The sequence below is a fragment of the Lithobates pipiens genome, unplaced genomic scaffold, assembly GCF_037356315.1.
Source record: "Lithobates pipiens isolate NorthernLeopardFrog02 unplaced genomic scaffold, aLitPip1_a1.2 Scaffold_35, whole genome shotgun sequence".
Lineage (NCBI taxonomy): Eukaryota > Metazoa > Chordata > Amphibia > Anura > Ranidae > Lithobates > Lithobates pipiens.
In genome coordinates, this window is record NW_027507811.1 from 14225049 (window position 1) to 14237709 (window position 12661).

Sequence of the window (12661 nt, forward strand, 5' to 3'; positions counted from 1 at the left end):
TACTGGACAGCGTGAGCATTGCAGTTGCCGATAATGCGTATCTCCAATGACGCTGAAAGACAACCAATCCCCTTCAGGTAATATCTATACACTGTAAACAGGTAAAAGCACCGAATCCTAACTACTAGACAGCCAGGGAGGACTCCTTATATGTGGCTGCTATGGGGGCGTGGGGGGGAAACTTGGTATATATGGCTGCTACGGGATACACCCCAACTTTAGAATGTGAGAATGAGGGACAGTTTAGGAAGACGGCGAAAAGCGAGCATTGGGCGAATTATGCTTATTATTGGGTGTGGTTTAAGAGACTTTCCGATTATAAACAAGAAACCGACCACTATCACTCCTTTCCCCATCTCTCCCAACCACTTTTGTGCACCCAACTACTTCACTTGACACCCGTTCCCTTCTCACTCCCACCCCCTTGCCCAACCACTTAATTTAACACCCATTCCCTTCTCACTCTCACCACCATGCCCAACCACTTCACTTGACTCCCATTCCCTTTTCACTCCCACCACCGCACCCAACCACTTCACTTGACCCCTGTTCCCTTTTCACTCCCACCACCGCACCCAACCACTTCACTTGACCCCGTTCCCTTTTCACTCCCACCACCGCACCCAACCACTTCACTTGACCCCCGTTCCTTTCTCACTCTCACCCCTTTGCCCAACCACTTCACTTAACACACATTCCCTTCTCACTCTCACCATCATGCCCAACCACTTCACTTGACCCCCGTTCCCTTTTCACTCCCACCACCACACCCAACCACTTCACTTGACCCCTGTTCCCTTCTCACTCTCACCACCACACCCAAACACTTCACTTGACCCCTGTTCCATTCTCACTCTCACCACCACACCCAACCACTTCACTTGACCCCCGTTCCCCTCTCACTCTCACCACCACACGCAACCACTTCACTTGACCCCCGTTCCCCTCTCACTCCTACCACCGCACCCAACCACTTTACTTGACTCCTGTTCCCCTCTCACTCTCACCACCACACCCAACCAATTTACTTGACCCCCTGTTCTCTTCGTACTTCCACCACCGCACCCAACCACTTCACTTGATCCCCATTCCCTTCTCACTCTCACCACCATGCCCAACCATGCCCAACCACTTCACTTGATCCCAATTCCCTTTTCACTCCCACCACCGCACCCAACCACTTCACTTGATCCCCGTTCCCTTCTCACTCTCACCACCATGCCCAACCACTTCACTGGACCCCATTCCCTTTTCACTCCCACCACCGCACCCAACCACTTCACTTGACCCTCGTTCCCCTCTCACTTCCACCACCGCACCCAAACACTTCACTTGACCCCATTTCCTCCTCACTCTCACCACCACACCCAACCAATTCACTTGACCCCCATTCTCTTCGTACTCCCACCACTTTACTTTACCCTCGTTCCCCTCTCAGTTCCACCACCACACCCAACCTCTTTACTTGACCCCTGTTTCCTTCTCATTCCCACCACCGCACGCAACCACTTTACTTGACTCCTGTTCCCTTCTCACTCCCACCACCATACCCAACCTCTTTACTTGACCCCTGTTCCCCTCTCATCCCAACACCAAGCCTACCAACACTTTAGTCCCTTGCAGCTGACACCATCTCAACACCCTCTGCTTTACTTGACCCATGTTCCCTTTTCACTCCCACCACTGCACCCAACCAGGTCACTTGATCTCCATTCCCTTCTCACTCCCACTACTGCACCTAACGACTTCACTTTACCCCCATTCCCCTCTCATCCCACCACCAAGCCTGCCAACACTTTCATCTTTTTCAGCTAACACCCTCAGCTCTCCCCACCGCACTTGCCAACATCCCAATACCCAACCTTGCCCATTTTGGAGCAGGCAGACATTTGCTAGTTTGAAAAAAAAGGGACTCTGGACAAAATGCTGGAAGATGTGGAGCTTTCCTTTTTATTTTAGAAAATCTGAATAGATGACTAATACACAATTAAATACTAAGACTGAATGTAATTCAAATCTTGTATAACTGAAGAAGAAAACATAAAATTTATTAACAATGACGTATAGCAGATAAATAGCAACCTATGAAAAATGCTACCCATGTACAATACCATGTACAGTATTATGATATTTGGTCATGTAGTAGGTAGTATATGTAGTATAGTTTAGTATGATGGAGCCATCTGTGAGAGTGTGGGAACAAGTCAGAGTTGTATATTTAGAGGTCCATTTTATTATGATTTCAGCCGTGAAGATGTGTAACCAACTAAATCACCAAAAATATTAATATATAATTGCCCACCTGCAATACCCCACAGTTCACATAGTGCAGGGGTGGCCAGTGGGAATAATAAAGGCCACAGCATTGGTTTTAGTGGGAGAAATAGTGCCCCGATGTTGGTATCAGTGGGAGAAATAGTGCCTCATTATTGATGGCAGTGGGAGTAATAGTGCCCCATTGTTGATGTCAGTGGGAGTAATAGTGCCCCATTGTTGGTATCAGTGTGAGGAATAGTGCCCCATTGTTGATGTCAGTGGAAGGAATAGTGCCCCACTACTGGTGTCTGTGGTGTCCCATCATTGTTGTATGTTGTAGATGAACTAGTGCCCCAAGGGCCGGATAGAGGCAAGCAAAGGGCCACATCTGGCCCCAGGGCTGCATTTTTGAGACCACTGACATTGCACTGTTTTGGCCTCTTCTCTCCCTGTTGAAGATAATCTGAAGTTTGTGCAATTGCAAATGTTTTCTGGTACACCAATATATCTTGAGTTCGGGGGATTTTTTTAGAAAAAACGCTGCTCTCCCAAACTCAACTCTCCCAACCAGCCACCATAACCTGTGTATGAGGATCGGTGTCAGCCTACATGTCACGCCAAGAAACCACCCCCCCAATGCATGTTGCCCTGCCCACTGGGGGTGGGGCTTAGTCATAGGGTCTTATGCAAGGGTCTCAAACTGGCGGCCCTCCAGCTGTTGCCAAACTACAAATCCCATAATGCCTCTGCTTGTGGGAGTCATGTTTGTAACTATCAGCCCTGCAATGCCTCATGGGACTTGTAGTTTCGCAACAGCTGGAGGGCCACCAGTTTGAGACCCCTGGTCTTATGACTAAGCTCTGGTGGGCGAGGCGAAACACGTCAGAGGGTATGGTTTCTTGGAGGAGGGGAGAAACACGTCAGAGGGTATGGTTTCTTGGCAGAGGGGATAAACACGTCAGAGGGTATGGTTTCTTGGAGGAGGGGTGAAACATGTCAGAGGGTATGGTTTTTTGGAGGAGGGGAGAAACACGTCAGAGGGTATGGTTTCTTGGCAGAGGGGATAAACACGTCAGAGGGTATGGTTTCTTGGAGGAGGGGTGAAACACATCAGAGGGTATGGTTTCTTGGCAGAGGGGATAAATACGCCAGAGGGTATGGTTTCTTGGCGGAGGGGGCGAAACACGCCAGAGGGTATGGTTTCTTGGAGGAGGGGAGAAACATGTCAGAGGGTATGGTTTCTTGGCAGAGGGGATAAACACGTCAGAGGGTATGGTTTCTTGGAGGAGGGGTGAAACATGTCAGAGGGTATGGTTTCTTGGAGGAGGGGAGAAACACGTCAGAGGGTATGGTTTCTTGGCAGAGGGGATAAACACGCCAGAGGGTATGGTTTCTTGGCGGAGGGGGCGAAACACGCCAGAGGGTATGGTTTCTTGGCGGAGGGGTTAAACACGTCAGAGGTTATGGTTTCTTGGCGGAGGGGAGAAACACTTCAGAGAGTATGGTTTCTTGGCGGAGGGGGCGAAACACGTCAGAGGGTATGGTTTCTTGGCGGAGGGGTTAAACACGTCAGAGGGTATGGTTTCTTGGCGGAGGGGAGAAACACTTCAGAGAGTATGGTTTCTTGGCGGAGGGGGCGAAACACGTCAGAGGGTATGGTTTCTTGGCGGAGGGGGCGAAACACGTCAGAGGGTATGGTTTCTTGGAGGAGACATGTAGGCTGAAACGGATCCTCATACTCAGGTTATGGTGGCTGGTAGGGAGAGTTGAGTTTGGGGGATGTTCATAGATGCTGCATCCAATAGATAGGGCTCCCACTCTCCTTGCTAAATTTATTTCTCAAATTATAGGAACTGCAGAAAGATAAATGGGGACACCCCAATGTGGGACAGTGTAGGATGGGAGCCGGGACCTGTGGCTGGAAGATCTCACCACGGGAAGCTCCAAGCATTAGAAGAAGCTACAGGAGACTTAGGCCACCAAACTCTTCATATCACTTACTTTTATCAAACTTTTTTTTTTTTTTTTTACAAACTAAACATTTTCACTTATTCAATGGCAGCTCTGATGTCCAATTATAGATTTCCTTTGTGTTTAAAACATTTCCCACACTCTGAACATGAAAAATGTCCCTCATGAGCACAGTTTAGAGGTTGGTCACACTAAATATTAAATAGAAGACTAGCGCGTATGAATTCTCTGGTGTACAACAAGCGCTCCTTTCTCAATGAAACATTTCCCGCACTCTGAGCATAAATAAGGGCGCTCCCCTGTGTGAATTCTCTGGTGTGTGCGAAGTATTCCCTTCTCAATGAAACTTTTCCCGCACTCTGAACACGAGTAAGGACGCTCCCCTGTATGAATTCTCTGATGTTTATTAAGTTTCCCCTTCTCAGCGAAACATTTCCCGCACTCTGAACATGAATAAGGACGTTCACCGGTGTGGGTTCTCTGGTGTATATTAAGGCTTCCTTTCGCAGCGAAACATTTCCCGCACTCTGAACACGAATAAGGGCGTTCACCGGTGTGAGTTCTTTGGTGTATAAGAAGAGCTCCTTTCATAAGAAAACATTTCCCGCAGTATGAACATGAGAAGGGTCGCTCACCACTGTGAATTCTCTGGTGTTTAAGAAGCTGTCCGTTCTTAATGAAACGTTTCCCGCACTCTGAACATGAGAAAAGAAGTTCGCCTGTGTGACTTGTCTGGTGTTTAAGGAGATGGCCTTTCTTAGTGAAACGTTTCCCGCACACTGAGCATGAAAAAGAGAGTTCAGTTGTGTGACGTGTCTGGTGTGTAAGAAGGTCTCCTTTTTTAATGAAACATTTCCCACACTCCGAACATGAATAAGGGCGCTCACCCGTGTGAATTCTCTCGTGTACTACAAGCGAACTTTTCACACTGAAGCATTTCCCGCACACTGAACATGAATACGGACGCTCACCTGTATGAATCCTATGGTGTATTACAACCGCAGTTTTCATGAGGAAACCTTTACCGCACACTGAACATGAATAGGGACGCTCACCTGTGTGACATTTGTGGTGTATTACAAGGCTTCCTTTCTCAGTGAAACATTTCCCGCACTCTGAACACGAATAAGGACGCTCGCCTGTGTGAATTCTCTGGTGTTTAACAAGGTTTACTTTGTGAGTGAAACATTTTCCACACTCTGAACATGGATAAGGACGCTCTCCCGTGTGACATCTCTGGTGTAGAGAAAGTTTTCCTTTATCAATGAAACATTTCCCGCACTCTGAACAGGGGAAAGGACGCTCACCCGTGTGACGTCTCTGATGTATAATAAGTTTTGCTTTCTCAACAAAACATTTCCCGCACTCTATACATGAGAAACAACGCTTTTCCGGCTTCTCTGTGTGAGTTTTTTGGTGGTTTATTAAATGTCCTTTCCGAATGAAGCTCCTCCCACACTCAGAGCATGAGTGGGGACCTTCATCTTCGTGAACTTTTTGGTGTCTAACAAGTGATCTGTTTTCACTGAAAGATTTTCCACACTTTGAACACGTTAATGAACTGTCTCCTGTATGAACTCCTTTATGGCTTAAAGAAGATTGCTTGGGATTAGATGGTTCTGTTGATCTAGCCGTACTCTGATATTCTAGATATATTTCTGGAGTAACAGTATGTAATTTATCAGAAGAATCCTTAGGATTGGAGGAATCAGTTGAACTCTTCAAATTGTCAGGTTTGTGATCTATATTTCGAGTAATACAGTGTGCTCCTCGGGGATACAGAGTGACTCCGGCATCTTCTGCTTTATAATCTCGAGATGAAATTAGATGTTCCTCAGAGGTTTTCGAGACCTTGTGTTCATCTATTGGAAAACAATTGTTAACTAAATGTTGTAAGTATTTTTAAGTCAGGTTTGTGTATTAATGACATTATTACAGTGAGAATGGAAATGGACCTACCTACAGTACCTACATTTTATATGTTATAAAACAGGACTTTATATTGAGGAATGGAGATGGACCTTTCATATGGTGTACAGTATCTCCTCCTCATTTGTGAGGAACATGACGTTATATTGAGGAATGGAGATGGACCTTTCATATGGTGTACAGTATCTCCTCCTCATTTGTTGGGAACATGACGTTATATTGAGGAATGGAGATGGACCTTTCATATGGTGTACAGTATCTCCTCCTCATTTGTTGGGAACATGACGTTATATTGCGGAACGGAGATGGACCTTTCATATGGTGTACAGTATCTCCTCCTCATTTGTTGGGAACAAGATGTTATATTGAGGAATGGAGATGGACCTTTCATATGGTGTACAGTATCTCCTCCTCATTTGTTGGGAACATGACGTTATATTGAGGAATGGAGATGGACCTTTCATATGATGTACAGTATCTCCTCCTCATTTGTTGGGAACATGACGTTATATTGAGGAATGGAGATGGACATTTCATATGGTGTACAGTATCTCCTCCTCATTTGTGAGGAACATGACGTTATATTGAGGAATGGAGATGGACCTTTCATATGGTGTACAGTATCTCCTCCTCATTTGTTGGGAACATGACGTTATATTGAGGAATGGAGATGGACCTTTCATATGGTGTACAGTATCTCCTCCTCATTTGTTGGGAACATGACGTTATATTGAGGAATGGAGATGGACCTTTCATATGGTGTACAGTATCTCCTCCTCATTTGTTGGGAACATGACGTTATATTGAGGAATGGAGATGGATCTTTCATATGGTGTACAGTATCTCCTCCTCATTTGTTGGGAACATGACGTTATATTGAGGAATGGAGATGGATCTTTCATATGGTGTACAGTATCTCCTCCTCATTTGTTGGGAACATGACGTTATATTGAGGAATGGAGATGGACCTTTCATATGGTGTACAGTATCTCCACCTCATTTGTTGGGAACATGACGTTATATTGAGAAATGGAGATGGACCTTTCATATGGTGTACAGTATCTCCTCCTCATTTGTTGGGAACATGACGTTAAATTGAGGAATGGAGGTGGACCTTTCATATGGTGTACAGTATCTCCTCCTCATTTGTTGGGAACATGACATTATATTGAGGAATGGAGATGGACCTTTCATATGGTGTACAGTATCTCCTCCTCATTTGTTGGGAACATGACGTTAAATTGAGGAATGGAGGTGGACCTTTCATATGGTGTACAGTATCTCCTCCTCATTTGTTGGGAACATGACGTTATATTGAGGAATGGAGATGGACCTTTCATATGGTGTACAGTATCTCCTCCTCATTTGTTGGGAACATGACGTTATATTGAGGAATGGAGATGGACCTTTCATATGGTGTACAGTATCTCCTCCTCATTTGTTGGGAACATGACGTTATATTGAGGAATGGAGATGGATCTTTCATATGGTGTACAGTATCTCCACCTCATTTGTTGGGAACATGACGTTATATTGAGGAATGGAGATGGACCTTTCATATGGTGTACAGTATCTCCTCCTCATTTGTTGGGAACATGACGTTATATTGAGGAATGGAGATGGATCTTTCATATGGTGTACAGTATCTCCTCCTCATTTGTTGGGAACATGACATTATATTGAGGAATGGAGATGGACCTTTCATATGGTGTACAGTATCTCCTCCTCATTTGTTGGGAACATGACGTTATATTGAGGAATGGAGATGGACCTTTCATATGGTGTACAGTATCTCCTCCTCATTTGTTGGGAACATGACGTTATATTGAGGAATGGAGATGGACCTTTCATATGGTGTACAGTATCTCCTCCTCATTTGTTGGGAACATGACGTTATATTGAGGAATGGAGATGGACCTTTCATATGTTGTACAGTATCTCCTCCTCGTTTGTTGGGAACATGACGTTATATTGAATAATTATTAAATAATTACTTTACACTAATAGAAATAAAATGAAATGTTCTTGCTTTAGTGTTTATAACTTACTTGTTTCCATGTGTGGAGAAGATGTCTCCTGTTTAATTTTAATATCCAACTCCCCCTCCTCCATAGACTGCTGATCTCCACTCACCAACCTCTCTTCTTTTTCTTCCTCTTTAACCTCAACTTTGATGTCTTTTAATTCTTCACCCTAAAGACAATAGCATTGCAAGCAAAGAACAAAAGATTTGATGGAAAAATATAGTCTAATAGAATTTTTTTGGGAACTGCATGCATCTACCTGATGATGGTGGGGGATGGTGTGATCTTCCAGTGTGGAATCCCGAAAATACAGAGGACGGGGACATCTCTCCTGCAGGGTTTTATTACCAGATGGCTTCAATATGACATTCTTGTAAAGATCCTTTTGTCCTTCTGAAAACTCCCCCTTTAAACCATATTCATCGGCTTCATTTTTAAACTCTTCTTTAAGAACAACAATATTATAATCCCTGAGGTTTCCACTCTGAATATACAAAAGACATTAGATGTAATGAACATTCTTCTGTAAAAGTCATAACTTAGTGCTTTAATTCCACCTACCTGATGATGGTGGGGGATGGTGTGACCTTCCTGTGTGGAATCCCGGGAATACAGAGGACGGGGACATCTCTCTGGTGGGTTCCCATTACTGGATCCATCTGTAGGAAACACACACACTGACTGAATACATTGTTTCTATGTGTTTATCAGATGATGGGGGATCTAGGTGGAGCCTCCGTACTGCTCTCTCCTTTACAATAAAGTCTCCTCTTACCCGGTGATGTGAGGGGCGGCTGATTGTCCATCATGACGTCCTTGTAGAGATCCTTGTGTCCTTCTAAATACTCCCACTCCTCCATGGAGAAATAGACAGTGACATCCTGACACCTTATAGGAACCTGACACACACAATGATACAGTCACCATCCAGACACATCCCTTGTCTGTTACTGGATAATGTCCCACAATTCCCAGAATCCTCCTCACCTCTCCTGTCAGCAGCTCAGTGATCTTGTTGGTGACTTCTAGAACCTTCTTAGCACTGGTTACCTCTGTTGCCAGGCAGTGAGCTGGAAGCACTGTAATGGGTGATGTCCTCTGAAGAATGATAGGTGTTAATGACTCGAAAGATGTTTTCACTACTTTAATAGCCCTGTTTAAAAAGAGAAAGTAAAACAGTTATCATTATACATCAACAGACATCCCAGAATCCTCTTCCCTTCTCCAGTCGGCAGGTAGATGATCTCCAGAGTGAGGATTAATATCTTCTCAGTCACATGTTCTGTCTAATTGCATAATGGTGGTCATGTGGTCTCTATAAAGAATTTTCCTCTCTGCAGTTATGACACCCCAGATTTAGGATGTCTTCGGTCTATAAACCAGAGGCTCTGGATGGACAGTTGGGTAAATGGTTCTATATTTAGGATGTATCCGGTCTATAAACCAGAGGCTCTGGATGGACAGTTGGATAAATGGCTCTATATTTAGGATGTATCCGGTCTATAAACCAGAGGCTCTGGATGGACAGTTGGATAAATGGTTCTATATTTAGGATGTATCCGGTCTATAAACCAGAGGCTCTGGATGGACAGTTGGATAAATGGTTCTATATTTAGGATGTATCCGGTCTATAAACCGGAGGCTCTGGATGGACAGTTGGATAAATGGTTCTATATTTAGGATGTATCCGGTCTATAAACCAGAGGCTCTGGATGGACAGTTGGATAAATGGTTCTATATTTAGGATGTATCTGGTCTATAAACCAAAGGCTCTGGATGGACAGTTGGATAAATGGTTCTATATTTAGGATGTATCCGGTCTATAAACCAGAGGCTCTGGGCGGACAGTTGGATAAATGGTTCTATATTTAGGATGTATCCGGTCTATAAACCAGAGGCTCTAGATGGACAGTTGGATAAATGGTCCTATATTTAGGATGTATCCGGTCTATAAACCAGAGGCTCTGGATGGACAGTTGGATAAATGGTTCTATATTTAGGATGTATCCGGTCTATAAACCAGAGGCTCTGGATAGACAGTTTGATAAATGGTTCTATATTTAAGATGTATCTGGTCCATAAATGAGAGGCTCTGGATTAGGGTTGCCACCTCATTCCTTTAAACCTGAATACACATGAATTACACGGGTTCTGAGGCTAATTTAATGCAGATAAGGCATCAAATGAGTTTAATTAACACCTTAATCAGCCACAGAACCTGTGTAATTAATATGTGTTCGGTTTTAATGGGATGAGGTAGCAACCCTACTCTGGATGGACAGTTAGGTTAGTTTTTCATTGCTCCACCCATTGCCTTTAATTTTAGAACATACATAAATTAAAGCTGATGGAGAAAGAGGATGGACACGACGGGGGGTTACTGGGTGTAAAAAATAAAATAATATCTTATTACCTCTTATGTTGTCAGTTCCAGTAGCGTCTCCTCTCTACTTACCTTTGACTCGTAATTTCCTGTCGGTATCTAACATGACTTCCCGTCTTTGCCTCCTATTGCTTCCTGGCTGTGCGTTCCACCTGACAATAAGTGAGGACACCATCTTGTGGAAAATGTAAGAACTGCAGCCTCCGTAGTTTGACATCTGCTTCTTGCTGCCTTTTTTGTTTCATATACCCGCATTAAAACCCTAAAACCCAAATAATTGAAGAAAAAAAATATGTGTTGAAATTATAATACTGTCATTTAAAATGTATAAGTAAGGGACAATAACGAATGAGCAACCCAATTTATAAAAAAAAAAAAAAGGGAGTACAGCAAATGGACACAAGATTGCCATCAACGTGTCCTCCAGGCAGATATTCTGTGGACAAATGTCGTGTATGAACTCTTTTGAAGAACAAACCAGCAAGCAAGCTTGAGAACTCGGCCTAGTAAACATAGTGGTCTGTCACGGGAACTGAGTGCAGTAGACAAGACATCACTTCTAGCTTCTTCCCCTTGGGTCTACAAGACATCCATTATCACTATCGGCTCAGATTTGGCACACCTAATGGGACCCAGGTACACCCATCTACAGACCAGAGAAGTATTTTGTTCTCTTTGTCTCCAATGCTTATGGAGAGAATCAGCTATATGGCCAGCAGCTGAAATAAAATTGAAATAGCCTTCAATCTTTCCCGTGTCTTCAATTTCTGTGAAAAACTGCAGATTATTGTTGTCAGAAACCATGAAATCAGACCGAGACAGAAGTACAGTTAAATCACTTGTTTAATAATAAAAGTAAAAAGAACAAACGTGGTCAAAACATAGCCAAAGTTCAGTAACCGGAACGGATAGTCAGCCAAGCCAGAAGTCAGGGATCAATGTAGTGGAACAGCAAGCAGGATCTGGAGCCAGAAGGGATGTCAGCAAAGCCAGTCTTTAAACAGGAACGCAGGAGATGTTTCTTGTGATGTTGACCAAGGCGAAGGCAGAGCTCCTCTGGATTGGACGGCTTAAGTAGGCAGGACTGACGAGCAGGATATCATCAACAGCTAACTGGAGAGAGAGATAGGAGCTGGCAATTAGCCGACAGCTGAGTGGCCAGCTCAGAGAAGGAAGGGCTGAGCCCAGCCCTGACAATTGTTCCATACTATCTGCTCTGTAAGAGACTAATGAGATGGCCATTTGGAATATGCTGTAAGTGTACGATGATGTTGCCAAGTAGGGATGTTCTGAGAGGGGGGAGAATGCAGGTTGTTGATGAGGGATCTGTTGTGAATGGGTTGTAATCAGGCCAGGGAGATGACATCACTTTGAGGAAGTAGTAACATGGCACTAGTGGTGTGTCTCTTCTCATCTCTCAGGTATGTACCTACTGACAACGACGTTTCAGCTGGTTGCGTGTAAACATTCTTCCAACTGACCTCCAATGTAAGGGACATGCTTTCTACTGACCGCCAATGTAAAGAGCATTCTTCCCACTGGCCACCAATGTAATGGACATTCTTCCCACTGACCACAAATGGAATGGACATTCTTCCCACTCACCACCAATGTAAGGAGCATTCTTCCCATTTCTTCCCACGTATCACCAATGTAAGGGACATTCTTGCCTACTGATCACCAATGTAAGGAGCATTCTTCTCACTGACCTCCAATGTAAGGAACATTTTTCCCAGTGACCACCACTTTAGAGGAGAGTCTTCCCACTGAACATCAATGTAAGGGCCATTCTTCCCACTGACCACCAATGTAAGGAGCATTCTTCCCACTGATCACAAATGTAAGGGGCATTCTTCCCACTGATCAAAATGTAAAGGGCATTCTTCCCAATGACCACCAATGTAAGGAGCATTCTTCCCACTGATCACTAATGTAAGGAACATTCTTCCCATTGATCACCAATGTAAGGAGCATTCTTCCCATTTCTTCCCACTGATCACCAATGTAAGGAACATTCTTCCCACTGATCACCAATGTAAGGGACATTCTTCCTACGTATCACCAATGTAGGGGACATTCTTCTCACTGATCACCAATG

The 12661-nt window shown here is 44.2% G+C and overlaps 1 protein-coding gene across 1 annotated transcript in view; it reads right to left on the reverse strand.

Moving 5' to 3' along the window:
* Positions 1 to 1924: 1924 nt before the first annotated feature.
* The window catches only part of LOC143955503 (uncharacterized), a 55939-nt gene continuing 45202 nt past the window's right edge, over positions 1925 to 12661 (reverse strand). The window contains exons 18-24 of the mRNA XM_077465538.1: positions 10636 to 10715; positions 9168 to 9361; positions 8956 to 9079; positions 8742 to 8839; positions 8440 to 8664; positions 8205 to 8349; positions 1925 to 6089 (exon numbers count right to left, since the gene is read on the reverse strand). Coding sequence (XP_077321664.1) covers positions 4438 to 6089; positions 8205 to 8349; positions 8440 to 8664; positions 8742 to 8839; positions 8956 to 9079; positions 9168 to 9361; positions 10636 to 10715 — 2518 coding nt within the window. The 3' untranslated portion in view covers positions 1925 to 4437. The remainder of the gene's footprint in view (positions 6090 to 8204; positions 8350 to 8439; positions 8665 to 8741; positions 8840 to 8955; positions 9080 to 9167; positions 9362 to 10635; positions 10716 to 12661) is intronic.